This window comes from Diceros bicornis, chromosome 24, assembly GCF_020826845.1.
Source record: "Diceros bicornis minor isolate mBicDic1 chromosome 24, mDicBic1.mat.cur, whole genome shotgun sequence".
Classification (NCBI taxonomy): domain Eukaryota; kingdom Metazoa; phylum Chordata; class Mammalia; order Perissodactyla; family Rhinocerotidae; genus Diceros; species Diceros bicornis.
In genome coordinates this window covers 34,446,018-34,467,480 of record NC_080763.1, presented here as the reverse complement: position 1 = coordinate 34,467,480, position 21,463 = coordinate 34,446,018, and the positions used below count along the sequence as shown (strand labels likewise).

At 39.9% G+C, this 21,463-nt stretch overlaps 1 protein-coding gene across 2 annotated transcripts in view; it reads left to right on the top strand.

Annotated features, from left to right (window-relative positions):
- Nucleotides 1–3,645: 3,645 nt before the first annotated feature.
- Nucleotides 3,646–21,463, top strand: part of GALC (galactosylceramidase) — a 61,778-nt gene continuing 43,960 nt past the window's right edge. Inside the window, exons 1-6 of one of the 2 annotated variants that reach the window (XM_058567489.1) lie at nt 3,646–3,840; nt 13,955–14,023; nt 14,272–14,335; nt 15,907–16,020; nt 18,839–18,978; nt 20,867–20,905. In XM_058567489.1, coding sequence (XP_058423472.1) covers nt 3,646–3,840; nt 13,955–14,023; nt 14,272–14,335; nt 15,907–16,020; nt 18,839–18,978; nt 20,867–20,905 — 621 coding nt within the window. Of the gene's footprint in view, nt 3,841–13,954; nt 14,024–14,271; nt 14,336–15,906; nt 16,021–18,838; nt 18,979–20,866; nt 20,906–21,463 lie in introns of those variants that run through there. The other variant, XM_058567490.1, reaches the window with a different exon arrangement.

Genomic DNA, 21,463 nt, shown 5'->3' with positions numbered 1-21,463 from the left:
AGATAGAGACCACATTCACATAACTTTTATTACAGTATATTGTTATAATTGTTCTATTTTATTATTTATTGTAATCTCTTACTGTGTCTAACTTATAAATTAAACTTAATCATAGGTATGTATGTATAGGAAAAACCATAGTATATATAGGGTTTGGTAGTATCCTTGGTTTCAGGCATCCACCAGGGCTCTTGGAACATATCCTCCACGAATGAGGGGGGACTACTGAACACTTATGCCCCAGGGAACTCTTACTTTAAGGAGTTTCCAACTTCTTTTGTAAATAATCCCTTTTCTCTTATCCCCTTATATGATTATTATTGATTTTTTAAAGTCAAACTTTTGTTGTATCGAGATACTGAGTCATATTTAGACACCCAGGTTATACAGGAATTTACCCATGTCTTCTAGTAAGGTTTCATTTTTTACATTTAGAGCTTTATCGATTTGGAGTTTATACTTATGTGTCGTGTGAGGCATAGACCTAAAATTTGATCTTTTTCCAAACAGTTATCCAGTTGTCCCAACATCATGTTTTAAAGTATTTTTTTTCTTTTTTTTAATTAATTAATTAATTAATTAATTTTCCCCCCAAAGCCCCAGTAGATAGTTGTATGTCATAGTTGCACATCCTTCTAGTTGCTCTATGTGGGACGCAGCCTCAGCGTGGCCAGAGAAGCGGTGCGTCGGTGCCTGCCCGGGATCTAACGCCGGCTGCCAGCAGCGGAGCGCATGCACTTAACCGCTAAGCCACAGGGCTGGCCCCCAACATCATGTTTTAAAAAGTCCATCCTTTCGCCAGTGATTTAAGGCATCACCTTCACAGTGATTTTTTTTTTTTTAAGTTCAATTCAACTAATATATATAGAGTATCTACCATGAGTTGGATACTGGACTTAGGAAGTGCCAGGAGAAAAAGACTCGGCCTCTGCCCTCGAGTTTCTGACTAATTCAGATTTCTAACAGTAAAGCTATTTCCTACAATGAGACGACAGACTGCATAGGACTTGATCAATAACTTTTCATTTAAAGGCAAGATCTCTCCTCTTTCTCAAGAGACCATCTATTTTTGATCACATTTTTCACTTTAGAAAAATGAGAAATTTGCTGTGGCTAAAGTACAGTTATACTCAGAAATACTGCTTAGCTAAGAGAAAAAGAGTCCTTTTTTTAATAATTTTATTTTTTTCCCCCCCAAAGACCCAGTAGATAGTTGTATGTCATAGCTGTACATCCTTCTAGTTGCTGTATGTGGGACGCCGCCCCAGCATGGTCGGAGAAGCAGCCCCAGCATGGAAGGAGAAGCAGTGCGTCAGTGCGCGCCCGGGATCGAACCCGGGCCGCCAGCAGCAGAGCGCACGCACTTAACCACTAAGCCACGGGGCCAGCCCAAGAGTCCTTACTTTTTAAACTCATCTGAGAATTGAGAACTGAGACAGACTCTTTTCCTAATGTCTGGTTTATCTCAGGGACTCCAAAACCACAGAAGCAAGGGCAGCTGGACACATGATCACTTGTCTGATAACCGCCATCTCTATTTATCTCACATCTTGAGCAAATCTGAGTGCTCTGCCCAGTAGTGCAGTGATCTCGCTTTCTCAGCTTGTATCTATTCCTTTTTTATTAGAAACTTTCTTGTCTAATGCTTTCCTGACCACAGATTAGAAACTTGAAACAAGAGATATTTTCTCTGGTAAGGAATTACTTTGGTATACGAACTAAGAGGAACCAGTGGTATGTCCTCTGGGGGTGATGACGCTTTTTCTTTAAATATTCTGCATTTCCCCTTCTACAAATATCACACATTACACAAATATTTGCGGAATGCCTTCCAAGTATAACATGCTGTGGTGCACTACAGGATGACGTATGCTGGGTACTGATTTCAACTTCCCAATTTCACCTGTAGTGTATTTTCTTCTATTTTCACCTTGGTACTTCCCTTCTAGTCACATTATTATGCATATGATACATGCATACCTCAGATGTAAAATCTGAGGGTTGATAGGAATCTTAGCTTTAACTTGATTTATCATTTGTGGCTTGCATCTACAGGCGCTCCAGATAATGCTTAAAGTATTGTGTTAGAACAGATGGATCCAAGTGAGTTCTGGGAAAGTAAATCTATGGAAGTTGGACAGTTACTGACCTGTATCATAGAATGGTGGTGGTAGGGAAGGTAGAGAGTTCAGATATGTGCTGTACTGGAGAAAGAAGAAATGGAAGAAAACAAGCGGCCCATATATAAGGGATCATATAACTTATCATCCAAACCAGAACACTTCTCAGGGTGAAAGGGGCACTATTAATAACTATGTTGGTAGACTTTTTGTGGTGAACATGCTGTAGTCTACACAGAAGTCGAAATATAATGAGGTACACCTGAAATTTATATAATGTTATAAACCAATGTTACCTCAATAAAAAACTAATTAAAAAAAGGAAAAAATAATAATTATGTTGGGACAACAGTTATAGCTGGGACTGTCCTTGGTAAACCAGATTAGACCTACAGTAATTTAAGAAGAGAGAAAGAGCAGGTATAGCTATTGTCCATTAGGAACCTAGGGATATCAGAATGGCCTGATGAGTGTGTTTATGGGACTGCCAGACAAAGATTTCTCCTTCTAGCATAACTGTGGTCCTAAAACTTAAATTTAGGTTTGTGGTTAAGGGGCAAAATAATCTGATTCCCAATAGGACCCTGCAGACAAAGGCTTACGCGACCTATAGCCTTTGGATCTTGTCGTTTTGGTGTCTCCACGGCTTGTGCAGACACTGATAACCAATTCTACCGCTCTGCCAAGGGCGATTTTGGGATCAGAAATGCTTTCTCTGCAGCCTCTCAGAGTCTCTTCAATTTGCTCTACTACCAAGGAAATCAGAAATCTCAGACCAATGCTGGATGTGGCAGAAATCCCAGGACAATTCACAACTTCCCTACCAATTTAGGGTTATCTGCCTGGTACGACTTCAACTGGCAGTGGACGGTAGTTTATGAAGCTAAAAGCTAAACATACAGAGTAGTTACCAGAATGGTGAACCTTGTCAGCTAACGTTTGCCAACTGTGTACCGCATTCAGCTAAAATTTACTGAGTGCCTACTACCTTACATGTATTTCATTTAATCCTACGTCCCCCATGCAGCTGCTCTTCTTGTTTCATAAGAGGAAATCAACCTCACAAAGCTAAGTGGCTCGACCAAGCTGACAGCTGGACTGGGGCTCTGTAGGGGTTGCAAGTCTTGTCTTCCTTCTTGCACTGTCACCGATTGGCACGTGGTAGACCCGCCCTGAGATGCTGGGGGAGGTCCATGGTGGGCCACTCACTTGCCCAGTTACCTTGGCAGCCCTTGGACATCCACCTGCCCTTCAATAAAGTGCTCCGGCAGGTGAGGCCGGAAGAGAGGCAGCGAAGCGAGTACACGTGAAGACCCCAGCCCGGCCCACACACGGTCGCGGTCAGACAAGGCTTGCTCTGCCCTCCGACACCACTACCACTACGGCGGCGGCGGCGGCGGCGGCGGCGGCGACGTGCGCCCCACACTCAAGATGGCGGCGGAGTCGTCAGCGGCCTCCTGCCCTTCTCCATCATGGCGGCGGCCGGACCCGCCTCCCTGGGCGCCGTAGTCATGTGACCCACACAATGGCTGAGAGCCTACTCCAGGCTTCCCGGCAACGCCGAGTGAAAGCCATGACGGCCGCCGCGGGTTCGGCGGGCCGCGCCGCGGTGCCCCTGCTGCTGTGCGCGCTGCTAGCGCCCGGCGGCGCGTACGTACTCGACGACTCCGACGGGCTGGGCCGGGAGTTCGACGGCGTCGGCGCGGTCAGCGGCGGCGGGGTGAGCGGCGGGCGGTGGGATGCGCCGGGCCCGCCCCGTCCCGCCCACAAGCCCCCGCGGCGCAGCCCCGCGTCTCGCCGCAGTCGGGTCGCGGCCTGGCTCCCGGCGGGCCGCCCCTCAGCCGGCGGTCTGGGTCCCCCACCGATTCGGGGCTGGGACTGGCGCTTGCTCTTTTAAGGCGAACCTGTAGAGGCAGTTAGGTTTGACGGTGAGGATCTGGAGGTACGCCCAGTAAGTGACAGGTCTAGATAGTGTCAAGGCTGGGGCTCGAAACCTCCCCCTGAGCAGCGGGGCCTGGGCTCTCCTGGCCGCAGAGAGGCCATTCCGGGAGGGTCGCTCCAGAAATGGCCAGGGAGCCGGGAAGCAGCTCTGTCCAAGAGGATGCCCCAGTGGGAAGCTTTGGCTGTGCCTCTTCCTCTTTAGGGAGGTGGGTCGGGGAGTCAGAAGCCCAGGGCCACCAGTGCCGGGAGTGCAGAATAGGTTTTTGTTTGGAGCCACGATAGGTGCCTCAAGGCTTCTTTAGGAAGGGAAGAGGCCTGAAACTCCTGGGACTTTATTTTTATTTTTTTCCCCCAAAGCCGCAGTAGATAGTTGCATGTCATAGTTGCACATCCTTCTAGTTGCTTGGGACTTTTTTTTTTTAATTAATGCAGGTATCAACTCATACTGAGTCTAGGATTGTTTACTGTTGAGGGACTGTGTTGCTCGGTTGGTCAAGGCCCAAGCGAGTGAGTTGCCCCCGCAAGGCTCAGTGCCCCCATCCCTCAGTGATGACTACTTTTGTGTGTGAAGAGGGGGAAACATTGGGTCAACAGCCGAGACTGTCTCACCACCTTTGGGTTGAATAAGAATCACTCATGTGCTTGTTAAAATGCAGATTCTGGCCTCCTCCCGTCCCTCATTCTGACTTTGTAGTTCGCCAGTGGGGCCTGAGAATCTGCATTTTAGAAAATATACCAGTTGATTCTTATACTGGGTATCGAGACCTTTGTCTTGATAAAAGGATCTCTGGCTCAAGGGGTGAGTTGGTTTTTGTAAAATAGACTTTTAATTTTAGAATAGTTTTAGATTTACAGAAAAGTTGCCAAGATAATACAGAGTTCTCATATACCCTGCAGCCAGTTTCTCCTGTAATCAGTATCCCACACTGGTATAGTACATTTGTCACAACCAATATTGATAACATTAATGAAAGTCCTTACTTTCCTTCATATTTTCTTAGTTTTTACCTAATGCACTTTTCCTATTCCAGGATCCCATCCAGATACCAGTCACCTCTAATTGGCATGTCTCCTTAGGCACCTCTTGGCTGTGACAGTTGAGATGAGTTCTCATTATCTGGGCATTCCCTAAGATTTATGTAAAGATATATATACCAGATATAAGGGCCATTCCAGCTTTGTGCAAATTTGTGTAGGCACAGCTGGTAATTTTCTTAGCTCCCTGGTCATGCTGACAGGTGGCCTCCAAGTGTGGGAGCTTGCTTCAGTAGCATGATTGCTCTTGGCTCCTAACAAAATTTAATTGCTCCTGTCCCATGCTCTTTATAATTTTTGTATTGTTGTTCTTTCTATCCCCATCTGTAACCTTTGGGTCCGTGGGGTTTATGGTGGCAGACGTTTGGGTGAGAGGGATTTTCTTTGTGTACCCCAGATCACAGCTGGAGCTGATTTTATTTGAAAATGTTAAGGCTGAACACTTGAGTGGGTTGTTTGTTAGGTTGAGTCAGATGGAGCTTGTATCCTCAGATACAATTCAGAACTAGCGTGAATGCTTGCTTGCTGGGTGGGTGTTTTGTGCCGGTCTCAGCCTGTCGATAACCAATGTTGTAGCTGGACTGGCTCTTGTGCTTCTTTTTATGACTGCAATACGCCCTCAGCAATAACCATCAGGAAACTTTGGAAAAAAAAAAAAGATTTATTACTCACAGGTCCTGGAAAGCACCGGCACACGTGGGGCTACTCAGTGAGGTCATGGGTAGTGAAAGAGTGTGGCCTGGGGTTCTGCTTTTATTGGGGTTGAGGGTGGGGGCCTTAGCTTTCACGGGCTCACTTTATTGGTGAATTTAAAACATAAGAGCAGGAATTTAAAGCACAGGAAGAAAAAATACAAGCAGCTCAAAATGGTCAGTTATTGAAATCAACTAAGATCAATAAACCAAAAAAGCCTAGTCTCCCACCCCCACCCCTACTGCTGGCAATGTGTTTATTCGAGATAGCCCTCTTTGAAGTGGGTGCCTTGGCAATCAAAGCCTAAGTCAGACACTTGCATTACTAAGAAGAAAAAAACAAACTGTCAGGGCTTACATTGTAAACCACCCTGTGATGTCCAGGAATCAGAGTCAATGGTGAGGACGTTAACTGCCTGGGTAGCTGATGTGCTAAAAGTCAGGGGCAGGGCACTTTGTAACCCAGAAGGTACACATCTAAATAGGATTATAGAAGCAAATCCTATAATAATTATACAGGCAATAGTCTGAAGTCCAGTCCATAGCCATTGTCCCAAACTTGAAGTGTCCCACCATGAAAGCAGTTCATTGATCTTGGGGTCCTAGGAATCTGTTCAAAGATGTTGATAATATTGTGAAATATTTTAACATTTTAGGCCACTTGGTGTAAGTAGGTTTGAACCTGTGCTGAGTTGGTAGATGGCTCCATATCTCATTGAACCAGTCTCTCAATCCTGACAACAGGATTGTCAGGATTGACAACAGGCAGTCTTGCAAGTGGGCTCCCAAAGTTAGGCCTGCATGGTGCAAGTATTTGCATCAGGTTGTTTAATAAGAGACATTTCTATGGAAACAATAGGAAAACAATGGTTAATGGTTAGAGCAGACTATAAACTCAGTCCGAGTCCTGAGGGTGGCCTGTGGAAAAGATTTCTAGTTGTAGGACCTGAAGTATCTTCAGATGGTGTAGGGGCAGAGAGTGGCAATCTGATAGATTTTCCTGGTTTGCAGTTTGAATGTCTTTGGTAATCTTTCTGTGGGGCCCATGCAGCAACAGGCACGAAGATTGTCCATACATGAACTGTTGTGATTTCTCTGAAGTTCATATCAAGTCTTACTTTAGCTTGCATGGCTTCAGGAAAATAGCAGTTTTAGTTCTCCATGATTCCAAGCCAGAAGGGTGGAAGAAAAATTGGAAGCATTAGTTTAGAGAGCTGTAGCCAGATATTGGAGGAAATGAGAAGAATTCAGTATCCAGTCTAGTTTACAGGTAGAAAACAAACCTGAAAGGCAATTAACAAGACTAGAATCTGATATCCAGAAGGGTGTACTATAGTTTTCCATTGAAACATAATTTTTTTTTTCTCTATAGGCACTCTTACTTTATCTCAGAGATAAAGTAAGACTAATTTATTTGCAAAATAAGTTTAGTCTTGTTAAACTTGGCCTGATTATTTACATAAGTGCAGCAAGAATGGTGATTGACCATACAGGCACTTTTAGGTCTGCTTTGATGGACCTTTTCACAAGGAATCTAGATTGGACTCTTAAAAGCCTCTTGAGGCTAGGAAGCCAAGCTGACTCACAATCAGATTTCATCTGCAATATCTGCAGATTTGGGTGAATTCCTCTCTTCTTGAGGTCCCCAAAATATCCTGTTTCCTGGGCCTGCCAGGAAGTGACCTTCCTTAGTCACCTGGTAAGGCTGCTGAGAATCCTGTAAATAAGGTACCAGGCTGATTTTTCCAAGGGGCTTTATTGGCTCCATCAAGTCAACTTTAGTTCCTTAAAGCTGTCTGGTCATGTCTGAGTCTATGTACATCTCTCTCAAATATGACATTCTAGTCAAAGCCTTGGTAATAATAACCAATGTTTCCAATTTAGTCCTGTTACAAAGAGAGCAGATTCTTATTGAACTTGTGCAAATAACGATATTGTCATGAAAATAAGAATACTCCCTAAGAGTTTCTGAATGCTGGAGGGATCAGGTAGGGAGAAAATATACTTGTTTCATCTTTTTCACAAGGATATACTTGACCAAATTGCTGTAAATCATAGCTAGCTTAAGAAAAATGGTTTCCTTGAATCTGGAAAAAACAAAACATTAAAGAACCAACAGTGTGTCAAATAAAAATTCATAAAAATTATAATCATCCTCATTGGTTCATTCAGTCTCATGTAATTAATTCTTGTTGATCTGGCTCTTTTGTTGGCAGTTTTATAAATCCTGGTTCTCCTTAGAGTTCTATAAATTCTTACTCAGTTCAGTGGTATGATCTGAAAGTTACCAGAACTCTGTACTTGTTAGAGTCCTTTGAAGCACCTTTGTAGAAACACTTTTGCAAAAGCATCAGAGTAAAACAATAACTGTCTGTAAATGACAAAGAGACTTAAAAATGGCCATGTTAAAGATCTGATGAGAGTTTATTACTATGCAATTGATAAGGAAATTTGGTTATTTCTGTGACATACATTTTAACAAAATAACTAGAATTACAAGTGATAACATTATACCGTGACATAGCAGATGTCTAGGAGTTTCATATAATTTCTGGAACATTTATTAATAACATATATCCATACAAATATAACCTAAAGAAGGTTTAGCATTACTTCTTATTTGACAATGCTTCGTTTGTAGTTTAGCCTATTAAATAAGCCTTATTAGTTTAACGTCTCTCTTTTTATAAGGAGAGGAAAAAAACCCTTTGAAATTTTCTAGGGACCTTCTGGAAAATCCCAAAGTTAGTTTGAGGTCAAAAAGACTTCATTTAGAATTTGATTTGGGAAGTTTCTCAAAAATATCAAAAGACTTTAGAACTATTAAATAGGATCATAGGTCACTGTGAAACAATACTTTAGTTATCCATTTAACCAAAGTGACAATTAAAGACTTCACAGGCAATACAGAAAGTTACATAGTTGTAAAAAAAAAAAAAACTAGTTTTTTTAATAGGGAAGACTCAGTTTTCTCAAGTAATCAGAGATGTGGTAAAGGCAATGTGAAGCACAGGAAATTATTTTAGTAAAACACAGAATCTTTGTTTCCTAGGCAGATTACTTAAAAGGTAAAGAAAAACCTTTCACAATCAAGAGCAGACCAATAGCCCAAGAAAATTTTGCCCTTTTATCAGCTGAAAGAAAATTAAGTTTTAGTTTTACATAGGTATACTAGTAAAGCGTATTTAAAAAAAAAATCCTTCTGGTAAATTTATTTCATTTTTAGCTAACTTGACTACATGAGGTAAAATTCTCTCTCTCCCTCTTTCTCTCTTTTTCCAGCTTTCTATATCCATTTAGTTTGTCTACTCTAGGGCAAAATTACTTTCATTTCCCCTAATAAAATTGGATCTCCATATCTTATACCTTTTCTCAGCCAAAATACATCCTACTTCCCTTGCATAGAGAGGTATCCTTTATTATTTCTAGTAGTTTTAATTACATATATTAATTAGAATTCTTAACTCTTAGAAACCTTAATTTCTAGTGAAAACTAGGAAATAAGCAATTGTGAACTGTCTGTTATAATAGCATTCTGTAGATTGTCAAATTTATGAATACATTTCATTATTTCTAGAAGCATATGCCCCCTTTTTTTATAGTATAATTTTTCAGTGTAGCACAGGACATGTTTGCTAACAGATCCAAGTATCTGTAGTAAGAAATCAAAAGTAGATAAACCCATGTTCAATAATTAATGTTCCAGTGTTTTGTCTTATTTGGCAATGACTTATATAGTCAATGAATTTCCATCACTTAACTTAACCTAACAAAACTCTAAGGTTTCAAGTTACCAAAAAGACTTGGAGAACTATTTTTAAGTACATATTCCATAAGACGTAATTATTATTGAGAAGTGGATGCTTTAGCAATCAAAGCTTATGTCAGGCACTTGTATTGCCAAAAGAAAAAAAAGCCAACTCTCAGGGCCTGCACTTCAGTGGATGACTTGGTCTGTAGCCTAATCACCGATCTGACCTGCTGCGGAAAAAAAAATCTTTTCCATAACCAACCCAACTGATTCTTCTTGATCTTTACACTTTTATTACCTAATGTTGCAACCTCACTCATAGGTGCTGGTGCATATTTCAAGGTAACCTGTGGACTAATTGGCATGTATCTGTCCTTTGTTACCACCATTCTCCTTTTTATTTTTGTGGTTGAAACCTGAAATAGCCAATATTTCATAGAATGAAGACCCATCTGGCTTAATATCTTTTTTTTTTGCTGGGAAAGATTCGCCATGAGGTAACATCTGTTGCCAATCTTCCTCTCTTTTTCTTTCCTCCTCAAAGCCCCAGTATATAGTTGTGTATTCTAGTTGTAAGTCCTTCTAGTTCTTCTGTGTGAGCCGCCTCCACAGCATGGCTACTGACAGATGAGTGGTGTGGTTCCGTGCCCAGGAAATGAACCTGGTCCGCACAAGTGGAGTGTGCTGAACTTTTACCATTAGACCATGAGGTCTGACTCTGGCTTGATACCTTTACTTGTGATGTTAAGTCCAGTGTTTAAATTTGCTGAAAAATGGAGTATTTAGTTATTTTATGTTTATTTAGCTCAGTTTAAAATTATTACAATGAGAATTGTTTCATAACTCAGAGTAGGAGACTGTTATGTAATCGGATATGATATCCAACAATCATTAGTGTCCCTGTGGATAGAGCATTACTCATCTTAGAAGCTCAGTAAATCCTGATTGAATGAAAATGGTTGCAACACTATATTTGCACACCACCTTAAACTTCTTTGTTGAGTCCCTGATACCTAGCACAGTTTGTGGCAGTATTAGGAATGTTCTCATTTAATCTTCATGTCAGATAGGGAAGGCAACATGGTGCATTGGTTAAGAAAGTGGACTTAAGAGCGGATTGCTCGGGGTCTGTTCTGGGCCCTGTCACTCACTCTACAGCCTTAGGCAGGTTATTTAACTTCTCTGTGCCTCAGTTTCTTTTGTGGGGATACAGTGATACCTGCCTGGTAGGAACCTTGTTAAGAAAGATGTAAAGTACTTACAATGGTGTCTGGCACATGACTAATTTTGGTTAATATCATCCTGTTTCAGAGATTAGGGAAGAGGAAGTTATCCCAAGGCCTTTGAATGAAAAACTTGCCCCCATGCTTCTTTCTGGGCTGGTTGTAAACAGCTGATGGTAATCCAGGCCTTATTCAGAGAACATGATTAGTAATATGGTAATTTGTTATTGCTTGATGGTGCATTTCGACATTTGATTATACTGCTCTTCACTGACTATTGCCATTGACTAGTGCTTTCACATTGAGTGCAACTATAGGCTTGCATAATGATGTGGTGTGTTTGCTGAAAGTTGGCACTTTCTGTGTTAAGGATAGGAGTACATAGAGGGCAAAATAACCCAGAAACAGCAAAATACAAGGTTCTAACAGCATAATGTAGGGCAGGAAGCATTGTTTACCTTGGGTCAGGGAGAGGTTAGTGTGCATATACAGTATTCATTCACTTAAGGAGTCCCTACTCTAATATTTGAGTCTCTGCTAGGCTGTAAGCTCTTTGAGAAGGGTGACTGTGTTTTTAAAAACAATCTGTGTGTACAATGCCTGCCATTTGTTGAGGGCTTCCTATGTGCCAGCTACTGTGCTAAGTCCTTACATACATCTTATTTTAGTCTTACAACAGCTGAATGAGTAAGATAACCCACTTTACTGTTATGGGGTCAATGTTTGTTATTTAACCCGGTATTTAACCCAATAATTTGCCTTTGGTCTCAGAGTTTATAAATGGTGGAATCAGGATGCAAGCTCCGTCTGACTCAAAGTCTCCTATAGTATGTTACCTGTACCAGTGCAACAAACAATAACATAAAAGATATTAAATAAATTTTTATTGATTAAAAGAATGAGTGAGAATATGAACTTGAATAAGAAACAGTCCCTGTGCTCAAAGAACTTAGAGATAAGACAGAAAAGAAAAGCAGAGCTTAGGGCGCAGAGTTAGAAGACTTATGGTAGAGATACAGCCCTGGTGCCAAGGGAGTCCACAGGACAGGCACTTATGTCCACCCAGTGGGGAGGAGCAGAAGGTCTCCTTCCTTGAAGAGGTGGAGTATGAGCCAAAAGCTGAAGGGTGAATTGGAATTGGCCAAATGAAGGTGTGGAATGCATTCCAGACAGAAGAAGAGAAAAAGTAGTTTGATATGTCTAGAGAGAAGGTGTGAGAGTGTCAGAGTTAGGATCCAAATAATTAAGGGATTTGGGTATAAAACTGAGTAATTTGAACTTTATCTTGAAAGCTCTTGAGGGAGGGGAGGTCTTGGCACGTTTGAACAGCATAGTTTCATGATTAGATTTGTGTTTTGGGAAGATTAATCTGGCAAGTAGTGTGGAGAATAGAACACTGGGAGGCAGATGGGAGACCCTAACAACATTTAGGCTGTTCTAATCATTGAGGAGGGCCTAGATGAAGGCAGTGGGGTTGAAGAGGAGGGAATGGATTTGAGAGATATTAAGGAGGTCTTAGTGACTGAAGATGGATAGGAAGTTTGGTGAAAGGGTGACTCTAAGTTTATGGTTTAGGCAGATGTTGTTTTTTACTAAGATAGCAAATGAAGGAGAAGGAATAGATTTAGGAAAAAGTGCTATTTCTTTGAGGATGTGTTGAACTTGAGGTGACTAGAGAGTCACTCCATGGACCTGTGTCTCAGTGACAGGGGCTGGGGAAGTTCTAGGTGTGAGGGAGATAGATATGGGCACCACCAGAATGTCAGTGGTGACATATAGGAGAGTAGAAAACAAATGTTGACCCCATAACAGTCAAGTATCTTGCCCTTGTCATGCACCTGGCAAGGTGTCAGTGGTTTGAACCTAGGGCTTCTCTGGCTTCCAAGCCTAGGCACATGCCACTGTTTCATGTGTTGGGGAAGAGGGAGAATCCCCCTCCGCCTTTTCCCTTGAGGTTCTTATGGCTGGCCAAATAATTAAAAGACAGGTTAGCAGGAGAAAATACTACCAAGTTTAATAACATGTATACATGGGAGAAACCAGGGAAACAGTTTCTCAACACAGTGGTGGAGGTTTTCACCTTAAATAGCATATTCAGGTAGACAAAGGAGGATGTTGGGGGTGGGGGAGGAGACAGCTCTGGAGGATTAATGGAAAGCACAGCAATCAAGGGTGTGTAGATTTAAGTCCTCTCCTTCCGTCCTGATAGGAGTTTCCAGAGATAAGGCTATCCCCACCTCTTCCCAGTACACAGAGGGAGATACCTTTACAAATGTAGGATGCTGCCAGTCTGTTCATACCCAGAGTTAAATTCCTTTAGGCAGTTAGTGGGGGAGGTCAAATGTCCATCAGGGAAAATAATCAAGGTAAGGAGATATATTTTGGAGTGGCCAAATTTTGATCTCCCACACATGTTAAAACCTAGCTCTTTCATTCCCCTTGCTTATATTGCTCCCCAAAGGGCACATTATTGGTCAATTATTAGTTTTGCGATTTCTTTATACAAGCAGTCATCAGCTTGTGTTTAGGTGTGATCAAGTGTTGGTCCCTGCACCTTCCACTTCTGTCTTTCTGTGCATTTTGATGCCAATCTTGTATGAGGTTTGTTTAGCACAGCTTGGCCTGGGGATCATTGTGTGGTCATTCTTACTAGTGACAGACAGCCCTTATAAAGTTCTAAGCAGGATGAGTAGACTGGTTGCTTCTTTCAGCATTGCTGCCTATGATGTTTTCTTGCAAAATATTGAGGGGAAAAATAACCTGAAATTCATCGTTCCCATCCTGACCCCCAGATATTATAGTTGACAAATGGTCCTAAGATATTGAACCTAAGTTTCATTTCTTCTAATAACCACTCTGTGAGTCAAGGTCCTCAAGATAAATTTGTAGTCATGAGGTTCATCAACAGACTCAGCAAACTTACCTCCCAGCCAACCCTCATCTCAGGGGAAGAGAAACTTGCTTGTTGCTTGGATTCTGTGTTTTAGCTATTGGATAAACAACAGTCTTATTTGCCCGATGATGGGCAAAGCAAAGGCAGGCAAGCAAATAAGCTGAGAAGTGACTTTCCACAGCTCAACTCTACCTAAGAGCTGGCTAACCATGGGCGTGCTAGGTGGAGTGCATAAGCACTATGAATAGGTATTCCTGATTGGATTTGTTTTATTCATCTTTTGAAATTCTTTTTCTTAGGCAACCTCCCGTCTTCTAGTAAATTACCCAGAGCCCTATCGTTCTCAAATATTGGATTTTCTCTTTAAGGTAATGAAAAAATAATTATTTATTGGTACCTGTGATATTTTAGAAACTGTACGGTATATTTCACCCATAGGATTTGTCACCTTCACAATTCTAGTTTTTTAAAAAATGGAAAATTGCTTTTGGAATAAGTTGCTTTTTATTTGGTTTTCTCATCCGTAACACCAAAGGCAGTAATTAGTAATTGTCTTGAAGTGCTTTGTCCTTCATGCAATGAAGCACAGTGTTAATACTGTCACTTCTTTCCCCAGCCAAACTTCGGTGCCTCTTTGCATATTCTAAAAGTCGAAATAGGTGGTGATGGGCAGACAACAGGTAGGAGTATTTGGGAAATGGGATTGTTTTCCCCCAACATTTGAATCTATACCTAAGCTTATGGGCTGTGATCTCAGAATATAAATGATACCACCATTTTTGATATCAATTATTGCTTAGTAGATTGTTTCTTATTCCTTTATTACTCTAGTTATTTTTAAAAAATTATATCAAAAAATGAATTTTTCCGTCAAAAACAGCATTTGGACTTTAGATTGCCTATTTGGTTGAAGTAATCAGTGGTAGACAAATCCAGTTTTCTAAAAACTATATTCACTAAACAGAGCATAGGGATAGTTTGGAATTTCATTGAAAATTTAGGAAAAGAAAGCTTTTAATGTTGTATAAAACGTGTAAGGTGTTATCAGCTTTAAATAAAGTGTATGGTAAAAATATAAGTAATCAATATTTCAGTTATATAGCTTTTTTTATTTTAAAAACAAAATTATATTTAACCACTAAATCTTCAGTCTTCATTGTCACCATTTTGATTGGCTTTGTGTACATATAGTCAATTAAAAGTTTATAGTGCTCTGGTTTCCAGGAAGAAGAAAAAGGAATTTAACTCTCTTAATGATTATATATAGCTTATTATTTATAGGTCAGATTCCATTATAGTGAACTATAGAGTATTGTCCATATACTAGTGTTCCTGTTAGTGATTTGGAAGTAATTTTTGTTAAACAAATATATCTGTGTATTCGTATTAGAGTTTAATTTGTATTGAAAGAAAAAATGCAAATTAAAACAAAAGAAAACTCCTGTAACAAAAACTTTCCCCAAGCTATTGTAAGAGAACATGCATTTCATGGTGAAACCCTGTTATGCAGAATTGATAATGACTGGCCAGCTTCGTTTGCTGCAGCTACATTAGAAGTAGAGATACAGAAGCAGGTAGTTCTTGTGAATTCTGATGTTTACCTGTAAGAATAGAAGAGCAAGGGCCCCTCTCCTTGTGAGGTCCTTCTTAACAAGGGCAGATCTTTGTGAAGCCTGGTAACACGTGAGGACTCATGTCAGTTACCTACCTTGACACACTATAGAGGTTAGCATAGAATTTTTTATAACAAGGATGTGTACTCATTCCTTTTTTCTCAAAACTCTGTTGTCATGGTGTAACAAGGCATGTTATAGGCTCAAGGCATGGGGTGTGAGAATTGGGGCTTAAGAGCCCGGAGATTCACATCCAGGATTGAGAAGCTGGAAGCTGAGGTGATGTGAACGTAAAGTTAGACATGAGGATTTGAAAATCCCGGAGAGACCAACAGAAGGTAGTCCTGGGAATTTTCAATTATATGAGGTAATAACACTTCTCTTAACACTGCGTATAATAGAAAGTTGTGGTTTTCTTATTTAAGACCTTTACAATGAGTAGGATAATGAAAAAAGATGAAATAATATGCTTTGATGATCAGTCCTCAAGTTATATAAGATTATTCTTATTTGCGGTACTTCAGGATTGGAACTGGCATGGCATTTCTGTTAAATGAGTATATGTGTGTAGGGGAGAGTGGCCCTATGCAGCACCATTGATGGCGAGTTTCCTTTCTCTTATGCTCTCTCCCGTGCAGACGGCACTGAGCCCTCCCACATGCACTACGCGTTAGATGAGAATTATTTCCGAGGATATGAGTGGTGGTTAATGAAGGAAGCTAAGAAGCGGAACCCTAATATTACACTCATGGGTAAGAAGTGAAGTCTGCCATGCTTTTGCAGTCTGTTTTCCTTTAACTTTTAAATTCTGAATCATCTATGTGGAGTCTGTATTAATATTGAAGTGCTAATAGTGTTGTTAATATTACCCATATGCTTCCAGCAGCAAACCATGTGCCAGACATAATCCTTTCTCTGCCCTTATGTATTATGTCTGGTCTTTATAATACCTCTGGACAAGGCATTACTCTTCTCATTTTACAGAAGGAGCAGTGGAGGCTTAGAGAGGTTATGCCACTGACTTAAGTTCAGATAGTAAATGGCAAAATAAGATTTATTTATTTATTTTTTATTTTTTTTTTTGTGAGGGAGATCAGCCCTGAGCTAACATCCATGCTAATCCTCCTCTTTTTGCTGAGGAAGACCAGCTCTGAGCTAACATCTATTGCCAATCCTCCTCCTTTTTTTCCCCAAAGCCCTAAGTAGATAGTTGTATGTCATAGCTGTACATCCTTCTAGTTGCTGTATGTGGGACGCAGCCTCAGCATGGCCGGAGAAGCGGTGCGTCCATGCGTGCCTGGGATCCGAATCCGGGCAGCCAGTAGCGGAGCGCACGCACTTAACCGCTAAGCCACGGGACAAAATAAGATTTAGAACCCAATTCCATTCTGGGTTTTTTTGTGATGCTAAACTACTTTCCTTAACAAAATTTCTCATCAAAATTTGTAAAAGGGCAATACTATTTATAAAATTGTATATTACATCAGGCAGTATACCCCGATTTGCAAAATTGTGTGTTACATGCAGTAGTAGACCTCATTTCTAGAAGAGGTACATACAAAAGCGTTTTTTGTTTGTTTGTTTTGAACCTCAGTGATGTAGTGGTCACTGTTCCAGACATTGGAGATACTGAACAGTCCAGCCCTCAATTCCTGCCCTTGAGGAGCTTAGGTTCTAGTGGCAGGATCGTTGGATGATTTCTCAAATGGGACTGTATTCATTTCCCAGTTCTCCTGTAGCAACGTACAGACCTGTCAAATATTTCAAACATCCACAGTGGTGGCGTACCATCATCTTTTGAAATGAATTTGATTTTTTAAAAAGACTAACGCATTCAGACTAAATTAAGTGAGATTAATGAGACGCATTTTATAGACTTGATTTCAAGTTATTTTTAAAACTCTTTTTCAACAATTGAATTAAGGGACAAGCATAGGTTTTTCCAAATTAAAAAAATGAGGAGTCAGTGTGTTCTTTCTGAATGGACTTTTGTAAGAGAGTCCAGAAATGTTCTGAGCAGTAAAAAGCATCATTGACTTCAGCACATACTCGCCCATGGGGCTGCTTTCAAGGTCAGTTCTCATTTAAATGTAGAAAATCTGGCATACCGAACCATGTCCTAACAAGGAGTTGCAAAGGTTGGGCCTTCAGAATGTATTTGCATTTCATTGTTTTAAAATGTGCCATTATTTTAATGTCACATTTCTTACGTAAATACACTTAGACATACTTCCTGAGTTTAGAAAAATAAGCATTTTGTCATTTTGTTTTTGATTTTTTCAGTGGTGAGCTAGATTAATAATATATATTAGTTAACAAACTCAACTGTTGAGCTTATTTTAATATATTAGCAACAGAATTAGGATTTAGAATTTAATTAGCGCTTCTGTTACTGGCATATTGGGTTTTTGTTGTCCCTCAGGATGGAAATCAAGAGAGACAATAACTGGAAGTAGGAAAGTGAAAGTTTATTAGCTTGTGCACAGGAGAGGCACAAGGGAGCCAGTGCGGAAAGGAAAGGGGCAGGTGTCTGGCTCCTTAGGGAGCGGGATTGTGGGGCTTTTACTAGGCAAAGGCTGGGGAGGAGCCTTGTCATGACGTGTAGAGGGAGGGTTTTTCTTGCGCTTGCGCTGTTGTTCCACATGCCACCACATGCATTGCATGTATCATTAGCATGCTACCTCTCGGCCCCTGGGTGTCGTTTTTACTATGGTAATTGGGCTAGGGTCACTTTCAGGGGACTTCTGGGTGCTAGGGTGCATGCGTAAGCCCCGGAAAGTCCAGAGGCTACCGAATATGGATCTTGGTGGTGTCTCTCTGATTCTCCTAGCTTGCTGATTGGTTAGGGGCCTTATCTTGTTAGGCCAAGGGCCTTGCAGATGACCCTGTCTCATTAGACTGGTTCCTGTCTCACTTCTCTACTCTTCTCACTTTTTTACTTAAAAGTAATAATTAAAGTATTGGAAAAATGCAGATTATTTGATCTTTATCATTTAACAAATGTATATTTCCCTATTGAGTCATTGACATTTATATTGATAAAGGACGAACTAGTTTTGCTACATTTGACTACTTGACTAATTAATATTTTAAGTAGCCTTAAGTTATAAGAAGATGTACTAGAGAATGAGGAAGTTGTATTGTACTTATCTCATAGAAGTAGTTAAGCATAAGCTTCAAAACTCTTTGATTTGACCTTAGAGAACAGAAATTGAATATTGAACATCCTTATAGCAGGTGATGGGGATGTTAAGTTCAATTGTATGTTACATTTCTTTCTATTGGTAAGTAAGTACCAAGTTGAGAAAGGTGTTTGTTTTTGTCGTTTGTTTTTATTTTTTTCTTGAAAGAGCATTTGGAATTATGGAATGTGACTCTAGGGATGAATAAGGAATAGTGTCCATAGACTGGAAGAGATTTTGAGAATTGGTGCATGGTATATAATCTTTCCTTTAGTCGGATCTGTATTGGCATTTTGCTTAGCCTGTGTTCTTTGTGGTTTGTTTTGCTCTGTTTTTAATAGTGCCAGCACTGTTATATCCACAACACCTTTGCCTCTTCCTTCTGCAGGGTTGCCATGGTCATTCCCTGGATGGCTGGGAAAAGGTTTCAACTGGCCTTATGTAAATCTTCAGCTGACCGCCTACTATGTCGTGAGCTGGATTGTGGGCGCCAAGCATTATCATGATTTGGACATTGATTATATCGGAGTTAGTAATATATTTAGAGCATGATTAACTTTTGGACATTTATTTGTAATTTTTTCAAGTAATTTGATTCTGTGGCACTTTGTTGACTAGCCATTTTTTGTCATGAGACTAATTTGTTCTATTAGTGTCTGATAATAACATAAATTAACTACATGTCACCTTTTATTCCTCCTCTTTGCCCATCTAAATTCTTCCCACACTTGAAAACTGTATATACCTTCTCTGAACCGTTTTTTTAAAAAATTTATTGTTGTTGTTTCGTTTTTAGTACCACCCCAGCTTAAATTCTCCTTCTTCAGAGCTTTCCCTAGTTTCTGTAGTTCATACAGCAATACTATGTTGACTATACAGTTTAATGATTGATCTCATTTTGCTCTATGAGTCTTCTGTTGTCCTAAACCGGGGGATGGCAGACTTTTCCTTAAAGGACAAGAGAGTAAATATTTTAGGTTCTGTGGGTCAAAAGATATTATTAAGGATATTATGTAGGTAATTATATAACCATTTAAAATATAACCATTTAAAACTGTCAAAACCACTTTTAGCTCTCAGGCTATAAAAATACAAGTGGTGGGCCAGATTTGGCAGACTGGCTGAAATCTGCCTACCCTTCTTCTCAACTGTTATTTAACACCTTTTAATGATTTAAAAAATGCAAAACATGATGTCTTGTCCTTCCAGCTGCTCTGTTGGCAGGCTGGAGGCATGCCTCAGACCACATTGTGCCCTCCAGAGCCTTACACACGCACGTAGTGGGTCTCCATACACTTTTATTTGTTAATATACCATCTGTTAAAGCTGAATTTAAAAATTTTCGTGCAATCAATAAGCAATTGTTGAGCTCCTACTGTGTTGCAGGCACTGTGACTATTATGTTCTAGAAATACCAGGATTAACAGGTTCTTGAGAATTCAGGGAGAGAAGTGGACACTGGAACAGATAAACTGCAGTATCACAGGATGATATAGGACATGAGGATGAGCCAAGGGCTGTAGGAAGCCAGAAGCAGGAATGTACTTGTTTTTGTTATCTTTCTCCAAATTATAACTGAAAATTGATTTGTATTTTAGAAATTTCTTATGCATTAGGGTACTTTTAACCCATGGTGAGACTAAATGTAGGTTTGGGTCTAATAGCATTCTATTATGGTAAAGTCACACTTCGAAAACGTTTCTGGTAGATAATGGGTGATTCACATCTCTTTAGACTCTTGATAATCACGTGCTGTGGTGATGAGCTTTTTGGATAAGAAACTCTTTCCTGTATCACTGGACTCGAGGCCCATCCCTGTCATTAACAGTTTTCTCAGCTGCACAATGAAGTCATGGAAGTTTTCTTTCAACTCCCAAACCTCATGCTTCATGATTCTAAACCTAAGAGATTTGTGTATGTTCTTTTTATGCCCATTAAGAGTTTGCTTTTGGGATGTAGCACATCATTGTCATTCTCTCTGTGTGCTAACAAAATCACTGCTGTGCTGTGTTCATAATACTTGGCTTTCAGCTGTGCCGATAGGGATCCTGTAAGAATTATTACAACAATCCTTATGTCTGCTAGGTCTCCAGGACCTAGTATAGTTCCTTCCACACATTGTGTTGTCAATATTTGTTGAATGATTGAATGAATATTCCATTTTTAGAAGTCTCTGGAATAAGTAATTTTTTGAAAAAACCCCACCAAATGTTTTAAGATTTTCAAAAATAATTTCAAAAAGTTGTGTTGTCTTATAAATATCTATAAATTCTGTAACAGAACGTTCCCTAAAGTAAGAAAAATGGCTTTTCAGATGATATGAAAGACGATGAGGGAAGTGGCATCTTCATGATAATGTCTACTTTCTGACACTTAAAAACTTTCAATTCAGGCTTTTTGACTTCTTCTTTTGCAGATTTGGAATGAGAGGACATTTGACACCAATTATATCAAGGTCTGTACAACTTTAAAATCTTTTTATCTTTAAGTTATTAGTGAATAATTCTTTTATGGCTCCGTGGAAATTAGTAGTAGGAACACTGTATTTTTTATAGCACAGTTATTTATTTTGTTAGTTGTGACATAAAATTCAAGCAAAATCTTAAAAATGTTTATATTCCCAATATTGAAACATATAATTCCGTGTAAGCCCTGAATTGCCTTTGTCTGAAGACAATTTCCTATTGTTGGGATTTCCTATTTTATTGTGTGGAATTTCCTATTTTAAAATTCATTATTTGTGGTATTGTGATAATCAGTATAAAAACGACTGTGTTATTTTAGACTTTTGGGACTTGAAGAAATGTAGCTTTTTTCTTTCATTGTCTTATGTCAAAATTTCTAGTATATCGTCTCATTCTTGTTTTCTTTGGAATGCCTATTATATTGGAGTGTGTTACATGTTTCTGTATTTGATTAGCAAACAGGTAGCAAATAATATTTGCAAAGGTGTGTTATTTTGGAACCAATTTTCCTAAATATTTATCTCCATTTAATTCTCACTACCTCCCTT